This window comes from Acinonyx jubatus, chromosome A1, assembly GCF_027475565.1.
Source record: "Acinonyx jubatus isolate Ajub_Pintada_27869175 chromosome A1, VMU_Ajub_asm_v1.0, whole genome shotgun sequence".
NCBI lineage: Eukaryota > Metazoa > Chordata > Mammalia > Carnivora > Felidae > Acinonyx > Acinonyx jubatus.
In genome coordinates, this window is record NC_069380.1 from 46,845,953 (window position 1) to 46,871,292 (window position 25,340).

Genomic DNA, 25,340 nt, shown 5'->3' on the forward strand with positions numbered 1-25,340 from the left:
TGTATTATCATTAATTTTACATATAATTTTATATAATTCTGTATTATTTGATTATTTAAAGTAAAGAAATAGCCACTGTGAAAGCTTAGTATATAATGGATTTCTAAAAGCAGCTGATCTGTTTTGTGCATTCGTGGTCAAACTCAAATGTTCATATATTGGTTTTTCCTAAAGAATCTTTAATATAATAGCCTTCCATAGGTCCAGTAATCAAGCTTTTTTTTTTTTTTTTTTTTTTTTTGCTTTTCAGAAACAATAATAAGTTTATTTATAGAAACCACTCAGGCAAATCCATAGTAAAAGAGAATTCTCCACCATGGAGTCCAGAGGTGTTGGGTATTTCTGGGGATCTCTCCTCTGTTATGGAGAGAGAATTTTAAATTACATCTCTCAATTTAATAGTATTTTTTAAATCTTAAAATAATACTTTACGAAATATCCCATCTTCCACATTTTGATTATCTCCTGCAATATCCATTTCTGCAGTTTTGCCTTCTGTGGTTTTTGTTGAAGGAGTTGGAATACAAACAAATAGTATCAGCTGTGCTGTGAGAATAGTCATTTAACAACGTCATTACCGATACTCTCTTTTGACTGTGGAATTAGTGTCATCAGCCACCAAAGTCTTAATGAATTACATCTCAGTATAATAAATTCTATGAAAGCTCCAGATTATTTCACTGTCTAATAATTTAGTTATAACGAATTAATAAATCTCTAGAAAACATATTCCCAACTGACAAGAATGAAGAAGAAATAATACTAAAAGATGAATTTTCTTCTGTTGATCCAATCAGGGACACTAAAAATCATCCTGTGATTATCATCATTATTCCCATGTTATTCTTTCTTTATCCCCCAAAGGAATAAGTTTGGAGGGTGGGAGATAATGTTTAAGTTATTTGAGTGGGAAATTTTGATGAAAATAATTGAAGGAAAATAAGATAGAATAGATTAAGGAAAATTAAATTGTAACCTCTGCTTGTTAAAACTGTAACTAAATCTTTATCTTCTCCTTTTTCCACATCAAAGAAAGCACACAATCATGTACATTTGTTGAGATGAACTTTGTGTCATTAAAGGAAATAGGTTGTGTTAAAAATTGTTTAATTATAGATAATTCAGAGTAATTAGGCCAGCGGATCTTTATTTCTATGAACCATTTAATACAAAATTCTCATAATTCTTATGGCAGTAATGATATTTTTCAAACTTAATGTGTTCTAGGCATTCTGCTAAGCACTGTGAATTTATTATCTTATCTAATCCTTCCAACAATGTTTTGAGGGAGGCCTAGAAAGAATAATTAAGTGCCTAAGATCCGAAACTAGTGAAGTGTCAAAGCCAGCATTGAAACCCAAATCTTTCTGGCTACAACCCATATTCTTAACCATAATTTTCTGTTGCTTTTAAGGAAATACTACATTACTTATGCTGTATTGGAAAGCAAGTGTAATACCACTCCATAATTTAATCTTTGCTAGTTAGTAAACTTTCTAAATAATTGGAATTTAAGCATTAAAACATTTCCTTTGTCATTAGAAATGTCTCTTTTTAAGTGAATTTGTTATCAACATAGTGATTCTTTCAACAAATCACCATTAAAGAATGTAGAATTTTTTTGTTCTTACACAAAATAACTCCAATTTCCATGCCTTTTTAAATCTTTTTTAATAATTGTTTAAGTCCTTCCCTTCTATATAAAGGCATTTTCTGATACTGCCCCAGGTGGCACTTCATATGTCTCATCTTGGTTTGTTGCTTTGAATTTATGATTGTTCAAGAAGCCAGAAACCTTATTACAACCTTGGTAAGCATAGATGAAGTAAGCTCTGATGGAAAACTGAAGGGTGAGTGTATCGTTTTCACACCCAGTTTTGTAAGCTGCAAGCCTTTCTCCCCTTGCTGCAGTTGCCAAATAAATGACCTCCAGGTAAGAATAGCATCTGTTGCATTTTTTAGTTCTAACAAGCAAATGCTATTCTTATTCCTGTAACTATTTCTAAGTTTTAAATTTGTTGTTTATTCAGTTCATGCAGTAAAGTGGTTCGTAATTTTCAGTTACAAACAACTGAGTTATGTACCTTAGAAATAAATGTAGCTTCCTCAGTCATCTCAGTTGAGCTACTTTCTCCTCATATTTAAATCATTAGAGAAAAAAATTCAAAAGGCATTTTTGTGTCAACATTTTTGTCTTAACTGTTAATCTTTTTAATTCTGCCTTTGCAATTTTTTTCTTCCACTATTAGGTTTTAACTAAAGAATTTTATAGTCTCCAAGGCTCTTCTGAAAAACGCATTACTGAACTTCAAGCACGGAACTCTGACTATCAGGCAAGGCTCGACATTTATGAGAGATTGGAAAAAGAGCTTGATGAAATAATAATGCAAACTGCAGAAAGTAAGTCGCCCACCACCTCACACACACAGCTTTTTTTCTGGCAGCACAAAGAACCTGGTATTGTTTCTAAAAACACTAATATATTTCTTTAAAATCCAATTGGTAACTTTTGAAAAATATGTATTTTATATTTTAAGAATTAGTTGATCTCAATTTCATTAGTTGGCATTTAAAAAATAGGTTGACTATATGGGTGGCTCAGTCAGTGTCTGACTTCGGCTTAGGTCATGATCTTGCAGTTCCTGAGTTGATCCCCATGTTGGGCTCTGTGCTGACAGCTCAGAGCCTGGATCCTGCTTCAGATTCTGTGTCTCATGTTCTGGCGTTCTCTCTCTCTCTCTCCCCCTCTCTCTCAAAAATAAATAAACATTAAAAAACCATTTTTTTAAAATAGGTTAACTACAGTAGATTTTATCTTTTCATTTATTTAGTTCCCTCATTGAACAATTAAATGTTTACATGTGCCAGGATATGGGTCCATGGAGTTCATGTGATAATTCTTGCTAGTCTAGACCCCTGGAAGAAACAAGCATATTAAAGATAATTAAAGTAGTAAGATATGTGCTGTTAGCAAGAAATAGTCATTTTGCAGTGGAAATACAGGAGCGGTCATAAGTTAATTCTACCTTTAAGGTGAGGAGTACGATACCTAAGAGGGGAGATGACTGACACTTTAAGTCTTGAAAAATAGAAATTTATTGAATGTACTGTGTTGTAATCCTTGACCTTTAATTTCTATTTGTTTCCTCTTCTTATGCTAGCTTCCTTTGTTATCCTGGACTTTAAGGAAATATTTTATTTTATTTTATTTTTTATTTTTATTTTTTTAAGTAGGCTTCCATGCCCAACATGGGGCTCGATTGAGGTCGTGACCCCGATATCAAGAGTTGCATGCTCTACTGACTAAGCCAGCCAGTGTAAGGGAATATTTTAAATTAACCTTTCACTACTGATTGAGATATTTGCTACAGCACATTATTTTTGTTCAAAAGTCAGAAATGTCGGGGGCATTCTTATAAAAGTGGACTTAAACTTCAATTGAAGCTGAGGTTGAATTTGAATCTGTTTCGGGCACATTTTCTTGTAAAGGCTATGTTTGTTATATTTGTAGGCCAATTTAAGGAAAACTTAACTTCAGGGCGCCTGGGTGGCTCAGTTGGTTGGGCATCCAACTTCGACTCAATTCATGGTCTCACATTTCATGGGTTTGAGCCCTGCGTCGAGCTCTGTGCTGACAGCTCAGAGCCCGGAGCCTGCTTCAGAATCTGGGTCTCCCTCTCCCTATGCCCCTCTGCCATTCACACTCTGTCTCTCTTTCTCAAAAATAAGTAAACATTTTTTTTTTTAATTTAAAAATAAAAAAGGAAAACATTTCATTCCTATCATTATCTTTTTTCCACTTTTAGGGTCAGTATCTGATAACTGCAACAGTTTTCAAATTTGTCCTCAGTTTCTTTGCTGGAGTCAGAGTAATCTTTAGAAAATAGATTTGATTGTAGCATACCCCTGCTTTAATACCTCTGTGTCATCATCTTTAGACAGCATAAAGTCATATTCCTTAGCATGGCTTTATTTATACACTCTCCTTTATAGTTTATGCCTTTCCATTTCCTGTCATTGCATATAATTTGAAGTTTCCATATACTTGTATCTTCATAACTTTGCGTATGTCCCTCTGTCTAAACAAATCAGGAGTAGAACAGAACTTCCTCAGTCTGATAAAGGATATCTACAAAAAAATCTACACCTAATATCATACCTAATGATGAAATATTAAATGCCTTCCTGTTAAGGGATAGTACAAGGCAGGATTTCTATTTTTATAACTTACATTAAACATTGTAATGCCATTTAAAATATTTTTTATATTCCATTTATATGGAAATTCAGGGGCCTTTTAAAAGGCCCACTTTTAATAATAACAGTACACACTTACTGGGATGACTGAAATTAGAAGACTGGCTATAGCAATGTTAGTGAGACTATAGAACAACTGCAATTTGTTATAAAACCAAACAACCTATCCAGTAATCCAGCAATTCTATGTTGATGTATTTTGCCCTAGAGAAAAGACAGCGTATGCACACAAAAGGACTTATACTAGGATATTCACAGGAGCTATATTCATAATCATTAAAAACTGGCAACATGGGGCGCCTGGGTGGCCCAGTCGGTTAAGCATCCGACTTCAGCTCAGGTCATGATCTCGCGGTTCATGAGTTCAAGCCCCACGTCAGGCATCTGTGCTGATGGCTCAGAGCCTGGAGCCTGTTTCAGATTCTGTGTCTCCCTCTGTCTCTGACCCTCCCCCGTTCATACTCTGTCTCTCTCTGTCTCAAAAATAAATAAACCTTAAAAAAAAATTAAAAAAAAAAAAAAAAAACTGGCAACAGGCCTAGCAACTATCACAGGAAAATGGCTAAACAAACCATCACACATTTTATACTGTAGAATACTACTCCGCAATAAAAACAAACTACTGATTCCTCAACAACATGGATGATTCTAAAAAACTTTATGTTTAGTCTAAGAAACCTTTTATGACTAAATTTATATAAAATTCTAGAAGAGGGAAAACTATAGTGGGGAAAAAAAGTAGAACAATGTTTGCCTCTAAGGATGGTTGTCACCAAAAATTAACTGGGAAGAAAGATATTAGGGAACTTTCCAGGTTGTTGGAATGTTCTGTATCTTAATAGGGCTTGTGTTACACATGTGTGTATATTTCTCAGAACTCATTGAATGGTAGGATTAAGATTTGTACCTCTTACCATATGTAAATTTAATTTTTTTACCGTATGTAAATTTAATTTTTTTTACCATATGTAATTTAATTTTAAAAAAAAAACTATAAATATTGAACTGTAGTTGATAATATACGTGTTGAATTGTTGAGATGAGGGCCAGATATCTGCAGCTTATTTGGAAATATATCAGGGGCACCTGGGTGGCTCAGTTAAGCGGCTGACTTCACCTCAGGTTCATGAGTTTGAGCCCCATGTCAGGCTCACTGCTGTCAGCACAAAGCCCTCTTCGGATCCTCTGTCCCCCTCTCTCCCCCCGCCACCCACTCTCTCTCTCAGAAAAATAAATAAACATTAAAAATGTTTTTTAAAAAACATCAAAAAAGTAAGATAGATTCATGGATGTATACAGTGATGGACAGATATGTGATAAACTACATACAATGCAACATTTAATTTAGAATCCAGATGTTGAGTATATGGGTGAATGCTATAGACATCTTTCATCTCTTCCACATGTGCAAATATTTTCTTAGTAAAATCTTTAGAAAAAATACAAAAATACAGGCACCTGGGTGACTCAGTTAAGCATCTCACTTTGACTCAGGTCATGATCTCACGGTTTGTGAGTTCAAGCCCTGCATTGGGTTCTGTGCTGACAGCTCAGAGCCTGAGCCTGCTTTGAATTCTTTGTCTCCCTCTCTCTAACCCTACCCCCTACCCTCTCAATAATAAATAAACATTAAAAAAATTTTTTTAATACAAAAATAAATTTTTGCTATGCTATCGTATAAACCATCTTCAAATCATCTTAGAATAAAATATATTTACTTATACTTGGAAGATCAAGAAAGTAAGTTCATGTCTATATGTTCACAATGGAAATTAGAATTAGAATATTCCTTGTTTCTTCTTTAAGTTTATTTATTTACTTAGAGAGCGTATGTGCTCTGTCACGGGAAGAGGAGCGAAGAGAATCCATGCTAACAGTGCAGAGCGTTTCCCAAGACTTGAACTCACAAACTGGGAGTTCATGACCTGAGTCAAAATCAGGAGTCAGACACTTAACTGTCTGTGCCACCCTGATGCCCCAGAAATTAAAATGTTCCTATCCTTATTTAAAGAATACTTGTTAATGAAAACTTCAAAGATATAGTACAAAACATTCTTTTTTAGTACTACAGTGGGTATGATTTTCAAAGGGTCACCATCTAATACAGAAAATTTCACCTGATATGAAGAGGGTTAGACTTCATTTGTTAAGATGTCATCATGTCAAATGACATAACCTATTCACACTTGAATTGCCTTTTATAATTAAGTATATTATTTGGATTTTTGAGGAGTTTAGTTTTCAAAGACCTCATCCATTTGTTACAAATAGTATTGACTAGAAACTAAATAAATTCAAATATAAAAAGAAAACCAGATTTCTAGTTGTCAGATTCTAGAACCTGCTGTCCATTTCATCTTACTTGTAACCTCTGCTAGGCATTTGTCACATTTCTCAAGACTCTTCTCTTGCTTCTTGAATCACCTGTCTTTGATTGTTTCTTCTCCATTGCTTTTATTGTCTCTTCTTCTAGCTAACTCTACCGAATACTTCACAAGGGTTTTCCCATTATCCTCTTCAATTTTTACTTAACTTACCTACTCTCTGGATAATCCTAGCCCTTTCCACAATTTCATTTATTGTCTGTAGGCTAATCTGTAAAGAGTTCCTAGAGTCATTAAAAATTTAACATTTCTCGGGGCACCTGGGTGGCTCAGTCAGTTGAGCGTCCGACTTCGGCTCAGGTCATGATTTCACGGTCCGTGAGTTTGAGCCCTGCATCGGGCTCTGTGCTGACAGCTCAGAGCCTGGAGCCTGTTTGGAATTCTGTGTCTCCCTCTCTCTCTGACCCTCCCCCGTTCATACTCTGTCTCTCTCTGTCACAAAAATAAATAAACATTAAATAAAAATTTTTTTAAAAATTTAACATTTCTCACATTTATTTTTTCTTCTCTCTGTAAAACTTACTAATTTTCTTGTATTCTTGATCTGTTAGTAAGGTTAAAGTCTAATTACCATCCAGCTTTTGTCAACCTCCATGTCTCCCTCATTCTCTCTAGTGCCTCCTCTCACCTCCACACCTATTCAGTTGTCTAGCATCTAACTTTTTTTATTCATCCTCTCTTGCTTTTCTGGACTGTTCTTCAACTGGATTATTACTATAACTTGTGAGGAGTTCTCTGTGCTACAATAGGCCATCCTTTTCCCCATTGTTAGAATTTTTTTCTGCAATATCAGCATCAACAACAAAGATCTTTTGGTCATGTTACCTTTCTGAATTAATCTCTGTTAGTTTCTTGTTGACTGTGGAATAAAAATCCAAACTCCTTAGCCTAGCAAATAAAATTTCATTCCATTCACAATTGGAACTAAGCCTGTCTTTCTACTACCGTTGTTCTCTAAGTGAACTCCAACCACTTACCTCATAATTACTAAAATGTCACAGCTCTGTGCCTTTACACATGCACAGGCCCTCCTGTTCCTTCTCTATGAACGTTTGTCTCCCCACAGCCTCCTGATGCTTCTGGCTTGAGAAAAATGGTGGCACTCAGATATAGATGTTCGGTGCTCTGTACTTCTAAGACACATTCATATCTCCTTAGTACCATCTACCATTGTTTCTATAATTAAATCACCAATAGAATAGTTATCCTATGAGTTATTAATCCATTAGGTATTAAACTCAAATTTCAGATGTCCATCAATTTCTAACTGATGGGTTTTTGAGATATTAACTGAATTTACCCTCTTCCTTCTGAATTTTGAGACAAGAGTCAGGTAGGTGTCTAAATAACAGCACTAATAGAGCTATTTTGCCATTCTGATAGAGCTGAATTGGAGAACTCATCTTGGACCTATGATAGCTGGTAACACTATTGGCAATGACCTATATCATCTCTTGCTTCTACATTTACCTGACAACTAATAACTCTATTTCTGAAAACTGACCCTGGTTTACCATGAAAACTAGGGATAAAATTGAAGGACAACAAGAAAAATCTTATTAAAAATCTTACTATACTGTAAAAGGATCAGTCAACAAATATATGCATATTACAGTAATGGGCCTCCAAATAGCTTGTAAAATATGTGGCTTTGTTTTAAGTCTGAAACATTTCTGAGAGGTTTCTCTTTTTAATGTTAAAATATGATTGTTAAAAAATGTTATAAAAATTGTTAAATGTCATTGACTGCTTTTATATGAGCTAGTAAACCTTTAGTTTTTATGAACTTTAAGTATTTTTTAATCCCAATTTACAGTAAAATTGCCATTGCATTTAAACTTTTTAACCATAATGTTAACCTGTCAGTTAAAATTCCTTCTGAAAAAGAGTGATGTGACAATGGCAGAATTTAAAAGTAAATGGTTTTGCTGTATTTTTTTGTAATAAAAAAAAAAAGGCTGTCAATACATTCTCAGGACTGCACATTTTCTTCACAGAGTAGCCTACTTAAATACACAATTTCATTATTACAAGTTAAAATTAACTTGTTTTGATAAAATAGTGAACATCTTTCCTAATTAAAAGTAGTCATTTCTTAGGGCTCTTGGGTGACTCGGTTAAGCATCTGACTTCAACTCATGTCATGATCTCGCATGGTTCATGGGTTTGAGCCCTGTGTCGGGCTCTGTGCTGACAGCTCAGGGCCTGGAGCCTGCTTCACATTCTGTGTCTCCCTGTCTCTCTCTACCTGTCCCCCACTTATGCTCTGTCTGTCTCTCTCTCTCTCTCAAATATAAATAAATATTTTAAAAAATAGTCATGTCTTTTATCAAGAAGAGAAATAATGAAACTGATGTTATTGTTACTTATTTATAATTACAAAACATACTTTCCATGCAAAAATCCTAGAATCATTCAGAATATCACAGCATCTGTATTATTATGCTTTATTTAAAAAAAAAATTTTTTTTTAAGTTTATTTATTTAGTTTTAAGCAAGAGAGCAAGCAGGGTAGGGACAGAGAGAGAGGGGAGAGAATCCCAAGCAGGCTCTGCACCATTAACACAGAGGCCTATGCAGGGCTCAAACTTACAAACCATGAGATCATGACCTGAGCCAAAACCAAGAGTTAGAGGCTTAACCGACTAAGCCACTCAGGCGCCCCTTAAATTATTATGCTTTATAACAAGAAAATTTAACATGTCCTATGATGCAAGCCATTACACCTTTTAAAAATAAATGGAACAAATTTAAGCAACCATATACTTTAAGAAATATGCTTCTACTTACAAATGGACTGTTTGAGATTGTGCATTAGCCCTTTTGAATGTTCTAATGCTCCCTGATTCATTGGTATGACCTCTTTTATTTTCACTTTTGCTGTGCTTTTTAAGAAAAAAACCCACTTATTTTACATCATACATTTTAATATTTTTCAGTTGAAAATGAAGATGAAGCTGAAAGGGTTCTTTTTTCCTATGGCTATGGTGCTAATGTTCCCACAACAGCCAAAAGACGACTAAAGCAAAGGTAAAATCAATATATATTTGTTTTATTTATCTACTCAAGCTAAATGTAATTACATTATGCTTTTTGATAATGTGCAAAGTAAAGTTACTTTATTCTTAGTATGCATAAATATTAAATTGCTCACAAAATAAAGCACAGTAAGTTATAATCCTGCATTTCATGTATTTTTAAGTGAGTTTAATGATCAATAAACTAGAAGTGTACATTAGTATTTTCCTAGAATTAGATTCAGTGATAATGACACCATTGTGATTTTATTTTCACATTAATTTCAAGTGTGCTACAAATGCGTTTGTACCAACAGTTTTCAGATTAAAATTAAATAGGCTTCCTTTTTCTCTTGTTTTTTATTCACCTGTGTACATTCCTTGACATATACTTGAGAAAGAGAAAGAGGGACGCAGAGAGAGAGATGAGATAGCACATTATATTATGATTAAAAGTAGGGGCATTAGGTAGGACACTTGTTGGGATGAGCACTGGGTGTTATATAGGGGATGAATCACCGGAATCTACTCCTGAAATCATCATAGCACTATATGCTAACTTGGATGTAAATTAAAAAAGAAAGAAAGTATAAAAGACTTTGTGAAGACCAAGAAAATTTGGGGGAGATCCACTAGTGATTTTGTGAGATTCTGTTTAAAGCATACTATGGGGCACCTGGGTGGCTCAGTGGGTTAAGTGTCCGACTTTGGCTCAGGTCATGATCTCACGGTCCGTGAATTCGAGCCCCGCATCAGGCTCTGTGCTGACAGCTAAGAGCCTGGAGCCTGCTTCAGATCTGTGTCTCCCTCTCTCTCTGCCCCTCCCCTGCTCACGCTCTATCTCTGTCTCTCAAAAATAAATAAATGTTAAAAAAAATTTTTAAGTACACTAAGAGAAAAATTGTACCTATATTAATCAGTTTTCCAGTTGACCTAGCTAAATTTTTTTTTAATCTAACTTCTTTCTCTCACTTTAACTCATCCTCCTATGCAAAAACATCTGACTGTCCCATATGCTACCGTATCACATCTAAATATTACTGCCAGACTTCCAGGCCCTTCCACGTGCCCCCACCTCTCCAACCTTCCTTGCCTCTCTACCTAAAATCAGGGTAGTCTATCTCTATGCCTATAAACATCTATTTGCTCCATACCACATAATAGAGCATTTATCTTATCTCATTAGCTCTTGTTTCCCACATCATTTCCCCAGCCAAATGGAAGGTTCCTGAAGGTCAGCAATGATATCTTACTTTTGTTTATTCTCTGTCTCTACCTAGCATGGTATAAGATACCTAGTAGAATTGTCTGTTCATCTGAGTATTTGAGGATTCAAATCTGCTTGTTTATCTTTTTTTTTCAATGTTTTTATTTATTTTTGAAAGAGAAAGAGAGTGCATACACACAGGGGAAGGGCAGAGAGAGAGAGAGAGAGAGAGAGAGAGAGAGAGGGACAGAGGATCAGAAGTGGGCTGACAGCAAAAAGCCCAATACAGGGCTCAAACCCACATACCATGAGATCATGACCTGAGCCAAAGTCAGACACTTAACCAACTGAGCCACCCAGGTACCCCAACTGCTTGTTTATCTTTTATTTTTATTTGAGTTGATTTAAGTGTTTAGAGACCTTACACACTATGTAAGAAAAACAATTCATCTGAACTCTAATAGTTTTGTAGAAACTTTGAAGTGATGGCTAAGAGAATAAAATGTCTTTAACGCTATGATGTAAGATATAGGCCATTTTATAACAAAACAAATGGGTGCTTTGAATGTATGTCTCTTACTGGTTAAACTAAATATCTGGAAGAATTTTAGACCAAGGATAGATGACTGTCAAGTATTATTTTATAGTTGGAATGGTTAATTCTGTCTGGTGAAGGTGTAAGTATTTCTAAATTATGTGTTATTTGAAAAATGAGCTGTAGTCCCATCCCATTCCCCTTCTCTGCTCAGTCCCTTATGAGTCATTAAGGATGACCTAGGCTATTTTGTAATTTTCCCCATATAACTGTTTTTGAGTATTATATTGTCTAGGGGGGAATAGAAATACACTTTTGTGGGGAAGAGACTTCTTGGTCAGTGGTAAATGCTTGGTAAATACTAAAAATTGAAATTTGAAGGAAAAAGTCTATTCTCTTCTTTTTTAGCATATGAATCCTTCAAAAGAATCTTTGTCACAAGGAAGAAAGAATTTTGCTGTTGTAAGCTTTTTTCTTTAGCCCTAAATGCTGAGTTCCTCTAAAATTGAAAGCAATTATTGCTGTTACCTTACTTTTTTTTAAAGAATTTCCAAAAACAGATGTTGATTCCTTAATAATTAGAGTGGAGATTCAAAGAACCACAACTGATTCATATTCTGAATAATTTTAACTATCCAAATATTTCTGAAGATTTTATCACTGAGCTATCTGTGTGCCTTGAACAAGTGCCTAATGGGCATACTATTAATATCTCCTACCAGCTGGTGCCAGGCATTCGTCTCATGGTGAACCAGAGGGTTATTTTGAGGAAGTGCTTCTCAGGTCATCTAAACTGAGTGAAGGGAAAGTAAGTCTAGATATCCAGAGAGGACGTTTTTGTATTCCTTCAACATCTTTTATTGAGTACCTACTATATGCGTAAAATTGAGCAGTGGCAAAGAGGATCCCTCTTTTAGGGTCTGACACATATCCAAAGTTTGCAAAGTCTGTATTTCACTTTCAGTAGCTATTTGTAAAGAAGTCAATGGCTTCATTCTCTGTTTAACTGATTTAAGATGAAAGCAATGTAACCTTTGAGAGAGTCTATATTTAATTCTTCACATTTAAAATTAAAGCAATAGAAACTGAAGGTGCATTATAAAACAACTCAATCAGAATGGCAAATGAAATGTTTGCATAATAAAGTTTTCATTATACATTAGTCTACAGCAAGATACACGAAAATTTCAAAGGAACTACTATACACTATACCATTCATACTAAGTTCAATGTGAAATCTCATACATTCAACAGCCAGCTTTAGGTACTTTAGGTTAACACTTAATTGGAACAGATTTCTGGTTATAAAAATATTATGTTTATTTTAGAAAATTGTTAGTAATCCTACCATCCAAAGGTAACCATTCAAAAATGTATAATAGATATACATATGTCTTCTTGCATATTTAGGGTATTAAACATGGGAAGTTTAATATTTTTTCTTACAACTCCATCTTGAACGTTTCTTGTATCACTGAATAGTCTTCAAAAAGATAATTTTTAATAGTTATCCAAACCTTTAATTGTTAGGCCTTCTGCTTTGAGTTTCATGTTGTTGTTAATCAATTCAATAGTCACTGAAAATTTTCATTGGTTACCTGTTGCTACTCAAGGTATATTATGAAATTAAAGTGAGAAAATGGATGCAAATTTCACCACACAGTCCCTGGCACATAGTGGGTTGTTTAGGAAATGTTAACTGGTTATACCAGTTAATGTTTCTTAGAGTAAATTACACAGTTGATTTTAGAGGAAAAGCTAGTGTTCCAAAAACTTTAGGTACAATTTAAGGTTTTAATTAAAATCATTTTGTTTGAGAATTGTAATGAGACTTTTTAAAATAATTAGTCGAAACACTCCCCTGGACATGAAACCAGTTTTGAGATTTTTTTGATATCTGTCAATCAATCTTAAAACATATACTATAATGCCAGTTTCCTATAAAAAAGTAGCAAAATTAGCTTTTGTAGTTTGAAAAATAACTCCCAAAAACTGTCTTTTAAGCACATTGTAATTATCAAATAAGCTTACTCACAGGTTGACGTTTCAGTGGAGATATGAACAATAACTAAATATCACATTAAACTCTTTCTGGGACAAAGTTGCAGTAAGTTAAAAGGGCTTATACAATTAAGTAGATTAACATGAAATGAGCTCTTCTCGACTTGACTAAACTTGAAAATCTGAAGTAATGTTTTTGTTTCGGTCATGATTGTTTTGAAAATAGCAAACAAGATTTTCTGGTTACATGTTTTGGTTATGCTCTTTAACCTGCATCTTAATTGGGGAACTGCCAGGCACTAGCGTGGTCTTAGTGTGCGCTTCTCTGTTTGCTTTGGCAGATCTGAATGAAGAGCCTTTTCTGAAGGTTTTTAAACCTTTCAAACTGCAAGAGTTACTGCATACTCCAGACCTTTTGTTTTAGTTTCTGTCTAGTTTTATAAAGAGTGTTAAGTTGAAATTTTCACAGTACACTGAACTTTATAATAAAGGAAAATATTAAAGCTGAGAAAACTTTTTTTTCCTCTAGCAGACTTTTGTGTAAAATGAAAATTTTTCTCTATTTCTTCTCATGTATGTGAGTTGTCCTTTTTGTCCTTGGGGAAAGTTGTTCTTATTTGGGTTTGTTTTTGGAATAGTCCTTTAAAAAGTTACTGGCATTCTATTCGTGATCAACTTGAGAGTTTAAACCTATAGAAGAACCTAGAGAAAGTGTCATATGACTATAGATAATCAGCTTGAGACCATTATTTGGTTTTCAATAATTACCAGTAGAGCAGGCAGTATAGGTGCCAACGTGAAGAGTTCTGAAGCTAGAATCATTCTGGTATGTGTGCCCCTTTTTTGGAACCTTTTTTTTTTTTTTTTATGCCATACTAATAGAGATAAATCTCTGACCTCCTAAAATTGAAAAAGATCAAGGAGCCAAATGCTATTTCAGGCAAGTAACTAATTAGCAAGTAACTAAATAAATACAGATATTTATTTAGAGTTTTGGTGATACTAAGAAAACCATACCAAGATTGAAGGAATTGAGGCAGAACATCAGTCCTCCATTGTGCTTTGACATCTCATACACAGATGAAGATCTACCTTGTCCGTATCGGCTGGGCTCTACTACTATGAAATTACTTAATAATCGGAAGTGCTACTTCCATTGACAATCTAAGAGAATAAGTTTTATTTGGAGTCAAGAAGTGATGAGGGAGCTGAAAGATGACCTTAGTGGGGTTATTCCCTGGCGGGAATAATTTTACCAGTAACAGGTGAAATTTTCATTTAATATTTATTTCTTTTTAATTTTTTTAAATGTTTACTTATTTGTTAGAGAGACAGAGACAGAGTGTGAGCGGGGGAGAGACAGAGATAGAGAAGGAGACACAGAATCTGAAACAGGCTCCAGGCTCCGAGCTGTCAGCACAGACCCCAACGCAGAGCTCAAACTCACAAACCACGAGATCATGACCTGAGCCGAAGTCGGTCACTTAACCGACTGAGCCACCCAGGCGCCCCATTTCATTTAATACTTAAATACAAAACTATAGTCTTGTAGCATTCATTTTTAGTTGATGTTGAACTTAATCTTGGTACAGGTAGAATTCACAGTCACATGGCAGTTAATTACAAAGAAGTATTGTTAAGTTGTACCTACTTTAGTGTCTCAACAGATAGCCTGTAAAAGCAAAGCTTTCTTGAATTTAGTACATTCTGTACAAAATAAATAACTAGCCTTTAGCAGGAGTCATTTTTCCCGACTGTATCCATAGTTACTTTTCATAAAGAACTTGGGAAGGACTTGTTTGCATTCTATGTGCATTGTGCTTAAGGAGATATAAACTCAGCCACGAGGAGAAATTCTTCATTTGTCTTGCTTTGAATTATAGTTAAAGTGAATTTCTTTCTTCCCACTTCTAACACCCCGGGTTTCTACACAGAATCTACCTGTGACACCCAAAACTAGTGAAAAAATTGAATCAGTTATCAAAAATCTCCCCAACAAGTAAGAGTCCTGGACCAGATGGCTTCCCTGGGGAATTCTACCAGACATTGAAAGCAGAGTTAATACCTATCCTTCTCAAGCTGTTCCCAAAAATAGGAACGGAAGGAAAACTTCCAGTCTCATTCTATGAAGCCAGCATTACCTTGATTCCCAAACCAGACAGAGACCCCACTAAAAAGGAGAATTATAGACCAATATCCCTGACGAACATGAATGCAAAAATTCTCAACAAGATACGAGCAAATCAAATTCAACAGCATATAAAAAGAATTATTCACCATGATCAAGTGGGATTCATTCCTGGACTGCAGGGCTGGTTTAATATTTGCAAATCAATTAGTGTGATACATCACATTAATAAAAGGAAGAATAAAAACCATATGATCCTGTCAATTGATGTAGAAAAAGCATTTGACAAAATACAGCATACTTTCTTAATAAAAACCCTCAAGAAAGTCAGGATAGAAGGAACATACTTGAACATCATAAAAGCCATATATGAAAAGCCCACAGCTAGTATCATCCTCAATGGGGAAAAACTGAGAGCTTTCCCCCTGAGATTGGGAACACGACAGGGATGTTCACTCTTACCACTGCTGTTTAACATAGTGATGGAAGTCCTAGCATCAGCAATCAGATGACAAAATGAAATAAAAGGCATCAAATTTGGCAAAGAAGAAGTCAATCTTCCATTTTTTGCAGACTACATGATACTCTACATGGAAAACCCAGAAGACTGCTAGAACGGATACAAGAATTCTGCAAAATCTCAGGGTACAAAATCAATGTACAGAAGTCAGTTCCATTTTTATACACCAACAATGAAGCAACAGAAAGAGAATTAAAGAAACTGATCCCATTTACAGTTGCACAAAGAACCATAAAATACCTAGGAGTAAACCTAACCAAAGATGTAAAAGATCTGTATGCTGAAAATTATAGAAAGGTTATGAAGGAAATTGAAGAAGACACAAGAAATGGAAAAACACTCCATGCTCATGGATTAGAAGAATAAATATTGTTAAAATGTCAATACTACCCAAAGCAGTCTACACATTCAATGCAATCCCAATTAAAATTGCACCAGCAGGGGCGCCTGGGTGGCGCAGTCGGTTAAGTGTCCGACTTCAGCTCAGGTCACGATCTCGCAGTCTGTGAGTTCGAGCCCCGCGTCAGGCTCTGGGCTGATGGCTCAGAGCCTGGAGCCTGTTTGCGATTCTGTGTCTCCCTCTCTCTCTGCCCCTCCCCCGTTCATGCTCTGTCTCTCTCTTTCCCAAAAATAAATAAACGTTAAAAAAAATTAAAAAAAAAAAAAGATAAAATTGCACCAGCATTCTTCTCAAAGCTAGAACAGACAATCCTAAAATTTTAATGGAAACACAAAAGACCCCAAATAGCCAAAGTAATAATTAAGAAGACCAAAGCGCGAGGCATCACAATCCCAGACTTTAGCCTCTACGGAAAGGTGTAATCATCAACACATTATGGTATTGGTATAAAAACGGACACATAGACCAATGGAATAGAATAGAGAACCCAGAATTGGACCCACAAATGAATGGCTAACTAATCTTTGACAAAACAAGAAAGAGCATCCAGTGGAAAAAAAGACAGTCTCTTTAGCAAATGGTGCTTAGAGAACTGAACAGCAACATGCAGAAGAATGAGACTAGACCACTTTCTTACACCATACACAAAAATAAACTCAAAATGGATGAAAGACCTAAATGTGAGACAGGAAACCATCAAAAACCTAGAGGAAAAAGCAGGCAACAACCTCTTTAACCTCAGCTACAGCAATTTCTTGCTCAACACATCTCTAAAGGCAAGGGAATTAAAACCAAAAATGAACTATTGGGACCTCATCAAGATTAAAGGCTTCTGCACTGCAAAGGAAACAATCAACAAAACTAAAAGGCAACCAACAGAATGGGAAAAGATATTTGGAAATGACATATCAGATAAAAGGCTAGTATACAAAATCTGTAAAGAACTTACCAAACTCCACACCTGAAAAACAATCCAGTGAAGAAATGGGCAGAAGACATGAATAGACACTTTTCCAAAGAAGACAGCCAGATGGCCAACAGACACGTGAAAAGATGCTCAACATCACTCATCCTCAGAGAAATACAAATCAAACCCACACTGAGATACCACCTCACACCAGCCAGAGTGGCTAAAATGAACAAATCAGGAAACTACAGATGCTGGCAAGGATGTGGAGAAACGGGAACCCTCTTGCACTGTTGGTGGGAATGCAAACTGGTGCAGCCGCTCTGGAAAACAATGTGGAGACCCTACGACCCAGCAATACCACTACTAGGAATTTACCCAAAGGATACAGGAGTGCTAATGCATCGGGGTACCTGTACCCCAATGATTATAGCAGCGCTTTCAACAATAGCCAAATTTTGGAAAGAGCCTAAATGTCCACCAACTGATGAATGGGTAAAGAAGATTTGGTTTATATATACAATAGAATAGTACTTGACAATGAGAAAGAATGAAATCATGCCATTTACAGCAACGTAGATGGAACTGGAAGGTATTCTGAGTGAAGTAAGTCAGTCAGAGGATAGATATCATATGTTTTCACTCATATGTGGAACTTGAGAAACTTAACAGAAGACCATTGGGGAAGGGAAGGAGGAAAAAAATAGTACAAACAGAGGGGGAGGGAGGCAAACCACAAGAGACTCTTAAATACAGAGAACAAACTGAGGGTGGATGGCTGGCGGTGGGGGGGGGGGGGGAGGGGCGGTGCGCAGGTGTGGAGAGGGGAAAACGGGCAATGGACATTGAGGAGGGCACTTGTTGGGATGAGTACTGGGTGTTGTATATAAGCCAATTTGAGAGGTACTTGGGTGGCTCAGTCGGTTAAGAGTCTGACTCAGATCATGATCTCACGGTTTGTAAGTTCAAGCCCCACATCGGGCTCTGTGCTGAAAGCTCAGAGCCTGGAACCTGCTTCAGATTCTGTGTCTTCCATTCTCTCTGCCCCTCCCCTGCTCACGCTCTGTCCCTCTCTGTCTCCCAATAATAAATAAACGTTAAAAAAAATTATAAGCCAATTTGACAATAAATTATATTTTTAAAAAAAGAATCTACCTGTGACACTAAATCATTCACTACAATATGCCACATTTAAAGATGTAGGAGGTTGAAGTATAAAAGAAATGAACTAGCATCTGTAATATTTGCCTTCCCTTATCAACTTTATGTATGTTTTTATTACTAGTTTAATGCTCAGTTGCTGAGCACTAGTCATACTTTAATATTGAAGCTCTGCAACCTAAGAATATGGTTTCTAGCAGTGTGTTCATGTAAACAAAATGCATTTACAGCAAAATTGATTAAGAAGGATTTATTCAGTGCTGCTTTCATTAGTACACACCACAGGGGATAAGACCTTGTCTTCATGTAAGTAGCATCTTTTGGGAAAGAAAAGATTAACACATGTCAAAGAATATTAAGAAACATCCAAAAATGTATAATTTAGAGCTGTATTGTACGCTAGACTATGTCAGTCAGAGGAATAGAGATCAGTGAAGACTAGCATGATCAGAAATGGAGGAAGTAGAACTTGCAAGGAGCCTTTAAGAAAAAGTTGGATCTGTCAAGCAGTGAAATAGTCTGCCGTCTCCAGACGGGGAACCAACAGACGTATAGTGCAAGGAATATATAAAACATGTTTATGGGACAGTAAGTGGAGTAGACATTAATGGAAAATAAGGTTGGTTCAGTTGACATTACAAAAGGCCTTCATATTTTTATTTTTTTATTTATATTTTTTAATGTTTTTTAATATTTATTTAATTTTGAGAGAGAGAGCACTAGTGGGGTAGGGCAGAGAAAGAGGGAGACAGAATCGGAAGCAGGCTCCAGCCCCGGCGCTGTCAGCACAGAGCCCGACGTGGATCTCGAACCCACAAACCACGAGGTCGTGATCTGAGCCATGTACTAGGGCATGAAGAAACAGGAAGTCTTATAAAGTTCAGTCATTCAACAGTTTATTACTGAACACCTACTTCCTTTGTACCAAATATTATTCAAGGTATTTTGAATACATTAGAGAACAAAATAAATAAAAATTCTAGTCCTTGGAGAACTTTTCATTGTAGTTCATGAGAACTTAAATTTATACCAATCTTTTGAGAGAAATGTCTGAAAATCCGTAATGCACATGTGTTTTGACACAGTCATTATGCTTTCTGAGGAAATGGCAATACAAGGTGTGCAAAGATAAACTTATGTAATTATTTAGAATTTTCTATAGCATATAGCACTGCTGTGACTGCTATAATTGGATTGTGTTTTTATTGTTGAGTTATAAGAGTTCTTTATTTTTCTAGATACAAGTCCCTTATCAGATAGGTATTTTGGAATGTTCTCTTCCATTTCATGGGTTATCTTTTCATTTTTTTAATGGTGTCTTTTGAAGCACAAAACTTTTTAATTATGATGCAGTCCACTTTATCTAATTTTTCTTTTGTTGCTTGTGCTTTTGGTGCCATATCTGAGAATCCTTTATCTAAAGTCGGGAAGATTTACTCCTGTGTTGAAGACATACTCCTGTGTTTTCTTCTAAGCATTTATATTTTAGTGTTTACATTTAGGTCTTTGACATACTTTAAGTTAATTTTTTTATGTCACGTAAGGTAAGGGCTGTGTACTATTTTAAATATGGCTACTAAAAATTTCTAAATTACATGTGGACTTGCATTATGTTTCTATTGGACAAAACTGGCCTAGACCAACAGTCTCCAAACTTTTTGGTATGACTCCCTATTGGGGAAAAAAAATTGAACATTCACCCACCAATATATGTACATGTATTTATCTCTAAATTATATACATGTACTATCCTATGAATAACATGTATGTTAAAATACAAAACTACATAGAAAATTAAAATTTAAAGACACTTAATAGTAACATAAATATAAATAAAATTTCCCACACTTCAGTGGATTGTTTTGTACGTAATTGCTTTTGGAGACCACCAGTCTAGACTGTGATCTTAACTTTATAATTGATTGGCTCAAATGTTCTTCCTTCTCCACCGTATTGATAGAGAACTCTCTCAAGTGCAGATCTGATCATGTTATGCCTACCCGACTTAAGGATAAAATCCAAACTCAGCTTGTCATTTAAGGTCTTTCATATGTCCCTGCCTCTGTCTCTCTAGCTTCAGCCTTCACCATGCGCCATACATTTTATCAATCCACAGCACACCTCCCTGCACATCATCCTTTACCTATGTTTTTCTCTCTACCCAGAATGCTATTTCTCTGCTTCCTCTCCAGATTACTTTTAGTCTTCATTCCTCAGTGTGCCCTTTCTTATCATTTAGCACACTATGGTAATTTATTTGTCCATCTTCCTCAGGAGACTGTCAGATCCTCCAAGTAGAAACTGTGTATTCCTGGTACCTATATAGGTTATGGGCTTTTAATAAATTTTTTTTTTAATGTTCATGAATATCTTGGTGAATGAGTTAGTAAACACATTTCTTCTAATTCAGCCTGCTTTTCTACAGACATTGATATTTATGATCAAGAAAAAAATTCTAATTTTTGAATCATTTTTGTTTCATTGTAAATATGATAATGATCAAAAATTTTATTTCTCGTTTTTTCTGCATGTCCTAGATTTCACAATATTTTTGTTTGTGTTTTTTGTTTTTGTTTTGTTTTGTTTCTGTAACATCCATAATCCATGGGCTAAATGTGTCATTTAGGGCAATCTAAGAACCTTAATACTTAGTACCATTTCTGAAATGTCTGTGAAGAAATGTGTTCTGCTGTCTTTACAATGACTTAGAGGTAAATGTTTTAAATGTGATCAGTGCATCAATTGGAGACCAGTTATACCACCATGTCTTCTACATTATAAATATTATGTATCATAAGTGATACCAACATTCATAGTAAAAGTCACAGTCATTCTTGTCAGCATCAGTTCTTAGAAAGTTTTTCTCAATAAAATAGTTCTTTTTTTTTTTAATATTCATTTACTTGAGAGAGAGAGAGAGAGAGAGAGAGTGAGTGAGTGAGTCAGTCCTGGGGGCCAAGTGGGCCTAGGGGTTGAAGTAACCTGTGCCCATAGATTCACTCCTTAGTTACCGGAGTGGGGCTTTCAAATCCATTTGTTCCTTCCTTGGCTGGAGTCTTTATAGGGGGTGGCAAGAGCTAAATGCAGGGCCACACAATTTCCTTGTGGAACCTTATTTCTTTCCCCAATGGTTCTTTTCTCAGGGGGCCTGTCGAGGGCAGTTCCCCAACAGACAATTCCCCAGCTACTTTTATTAAGGCCAAATTACATAAAAGCGGGAGTACAAGAAGCTTCACTGTCGGTAGACGCCCTGCAGTTCCGATCCGTCCACCGCCGGGGCCCTGCCGTCAGGCTGGTTGGATAGCTCGGCTTCTGGCAAGAGAGCATGAGCTGGGGAGAGCAGAGAGAGAGAGGGAGAGAGAGAATCCCAAGCAGGCTCCACACTCAGTGCAGAACTCAGTGTGGGGCTCGATCCCACAAACCATGAGATCAAGACCAGAGCCCAAATCAAGAGTCAGCTGCTTAACCAACTGAGCCGCCCACGCACCCCTCAATAAAATAGTTCTATATGCTAGTAATCAGAACAGTATAGAACACATTAGGAGCATTTCGAGGCCTCGTAAGATAGCTCCCTTCTATTTAGAGTTGATTTTCCTCAGTCAGAATCCCCAACCAAACTCAGGGCAATTTTTAGTAGAAGGAGGTAGCCCTGGTATTAGGGCTTAGGCACCAGCATGTCAAGAATTTCTCGAATTCACTGTTTTATATCATGTGATATTTTGCACTGATAAATGGTATCACACCATATCTGCGTAAGAGCATTATTCAATTCCCAAACAAACCAAAAAGCACCCAAACCAAATGAGCTACTTGCTGCTATTAAACTTGATGTCTTCAAGTCATTATCGTCTTCAGAATGTTGGTAATGGGTGACCTTTGCATCTGATTATTTTCTCGCATCCTTTTTTCTTTCATTGACTGTCATCCGCAACTGTTTTCTGTGTAGTAGCCTTTGATTGTGTTATTGTTCTATTCTGAGCATGGCACAAACATGGTCTGTACCTTCAACATCCATTTACTGAGAAATTAACTGTGTACAAAAAGACCCTCATCTTTCTGTGGGAGACTTATTCCTAACATTTATGAAGGATGAGGAAGAAAATGAAAATATGAGTGAAAATGACTCCAAGGATTTTTATTACCTTAGTAAAAAACAGAGTTAATGATATAAAATACTGATGTTTATGTATTAAAGCTGTAAACATAACATAAAATTAGCATTAAGACTTATTTGTAGAGATCTTATTTTAGGGTCAAATTTGAGAGAACTTGGCATATTTTAGATTGGGAGATAGAAAATGGGGTAGCCATAAACCGTAAACACCTGTAAAATATGTAAAGGAAGAAAATAGATTAGTGGTTCCCTAGGGCTGGCAGGAGGCTGGGGAGCAATGCTAACAGGGAAATATTTCTTTTGTAATCAAAATATTCTAAAATTAGGTTATAGTGTTAGTTGTATAACTCTAAACATACTAAAAACCATTGAATTGAACACTTTAAATGGATGGACTTTATAATATGTAAATTACATAGCAATAAAATTATATGTCAGTAAAGCTGTATTTTATTTAAAAAAAAAAAAAAGATTGTCAGGGCACCTGGGTGGCTCAGTCAGTTAGGCATCCAACTTCGGCTCAGGTCATGATCTCATGGTTCGTGAGTTTGAGTCCCGCATCAGGCTCTGTGCTGACGGCTCGGAGCCTGGAGCCTGCTTCAGATTCTGTGTCTCCCTCTCTCTCTGCCCTTCCCTGGTTCACACTGTCTCTCTCTCTCAAAAATAAATAAATGTTAAAAAAATTTTTTAAATGATTGTCAAAAAATAAGGACTGTGTATTTTCTGCCTCTAACTTTAGCTGATTAAGACAAAATCTTATGCCAGTTGGAAAGATAGAAATTTAGAAATGAGCATATCTAAACAAACTCCCCAATTTGCTGTATAAACTTTTATCAGAACTCATCTTTTTCATTTGGAATAACAAGGCCTTCGAAATGGATGTATAGGATGATGTTTAGCATTATTTTCAGAATTTTTTGTCTGCATTCCTTTATCCAAGATTAGGAAATATTTAAAAATATAATGGAATTGTTCCTGTTCCACATATAAATAAAATAATTTTCTTTAAAATGAAAATATTGTAGGGGCGCCTGGATGGCTCAGTCGGTTGGGCGTCTGACTTTGGCTCAGGTCATGATCTCACAGTTCGTGAGTTTGAGCCCTGTGTCGGGTTCTGTGCTGACAGCTCGGAGCCTGGAGCCTGCTTCAGATTCTGTGTCTCCCTCTCTGTCTGCCCCTCCCCTGCTCATGCTCTGTCTCTCTGTCTCAAAAATTAATGAAAATATTTTATGCCGTGTCATTATATAACATCTTGGCCTCTGAGATTCCATAGCTTTTGCAATTCAGTAGATTAATTCATATAGAATATGAAAATATGATAAATAAGAAATTATTAATTTTTAGAATCACAGACAGGGTCTTTGGAGCAACATGTCTTCTCAACAGTATTAGCAGTTCTTTAAAGAATTCTACCACTTGTTTTCCCCCTAGTTGTTAGGAGGAATGACTTTATAACTGAACTTTTTTTTTAATTGTGTCTTAAAAGTGGAATTGGGGTATTTCATGTTTAATGTGATGTTAAATACTAAAGGTTACACTCTGTACAGTAAGTTGTGATCATGTGATAGCCAAAGGGTGATCTTTTACTACTGAGACATTCCCCATTTTTCATGCATCTTTTTCATCTCTACTTTCAATAGAAACTCTATTCAGTTGTTTTTTGTATTATAAAATGCATTAGGTTGTGTGAGGGAAACACTGAAGCTTTTCAAAGTGCAAGCTTATTATTGTTTCAACTAATTGCCTGATTTGTTTGTAAATGGGAAATTTTTATAAAAATGGAGAAAGCTGTAAATTGCTGTCTGTGGGCTTTTCAAGCAAGTATAATGTAACTCTACTTTTATAGCAAGGGCTAGAAGCCATTACTGCAGTAATCAATATATCACAGTTATATTATTATGTAGATTTTGATGTTACTTTCAAAATTCTGAGCTGTTTGGATATTGGTCTTCCACTGTTGACACCTGATAATATTTGACTCCATATTTTTTCTGTAAATATTGAAGAATTACTAGGAAATGGTAAGTCAATTTTTAAGCACACAAACACATTTTTAATATCTTAGATAACATTCCTCTTTTTTAAGCATTAATTTTCTTACTTCATTCCGTTAGTGTCCACTTGGCAAGAAGAGTGCTTCAGTTAGAAAAACAAAACTCACTGGTTTTAAAAGACCTGGAACATCAAAAGGACCAAGTAACACAGCTTTCACAAGAGGTAAATAACTTAAACAAAAGAAACATATATAAAGAATCACAGTGTTCATTTTAATTCTCTGTTACTCCTTTGTCTATCTTCTGAGCAGTTTTCAAATAAGCTGTTTGCTAGTACAAAATGATGTTACAACGTACAAAACTAACCTACTGTTAAAGCCTTATAAAACATCGTGCAGTGTATGGTAAAACTAAGATCAAAAAAGAGATTAAATGCCCAGACTAAATGTAAATGCAGACTAGACAGGCGGAGCTTTGATTTCTGAGAGTATCAACTGGCAAAACGGGTTTGGCGATTTTAGGTGGCATTTTGAGTTTTCTAATAAAACCTCATCTCAAAAATTTTTTCTTAAATTTTAATTCCAGTGTGGTTAACATGTACTGTTACCTTAGTTTCAAGTGTACAGTATAGTGATTCAACACTTCCATACGTTACTCAGTGCTCATCAAAATAAGTATACTCTTAATCCCCTTCACCTATTCCCCCATCCTCCCC

At 35.7% G+C, this 25,340-nt stretch overlaps 1 protein-coding gene across 7 annotated transcripts in view; it reads left to right on the top strand.

The window, feature by feature from the left end:
* PIBF1 (progesterone immunomodulatory binding factor 1) overlaps positions 1-25,340 on the top strand; it is a 204,126-nt gene that overhangs the window by 115,835 nt on the left and 62,951 nt on the right. For all 7 annotated transcript variants that reach the window (XR_008295913.1, XR_008295914.1, XR_003422189.2 and 4 more), the window contains exons 12-14: positions 2,250-2,400; positions 9,581-9,671; positions 24,746-24,848. Coding sequence is in view for 4 of the 7 variants with exons in the window: in XM_015083074.3 (XP_014938560.2) it covers positions 2,250-2,400; positions 9,581-9,671; positions 24,746-24,848 (345 nt within the window). In the remaining 3 variants the exon portion in view is untranslated. The remainder of the gene's footprint in view (positions 1-2,249; positions 2,401-9,580; positions 9,672-24,745; positions 24,849-25,340) is intronic.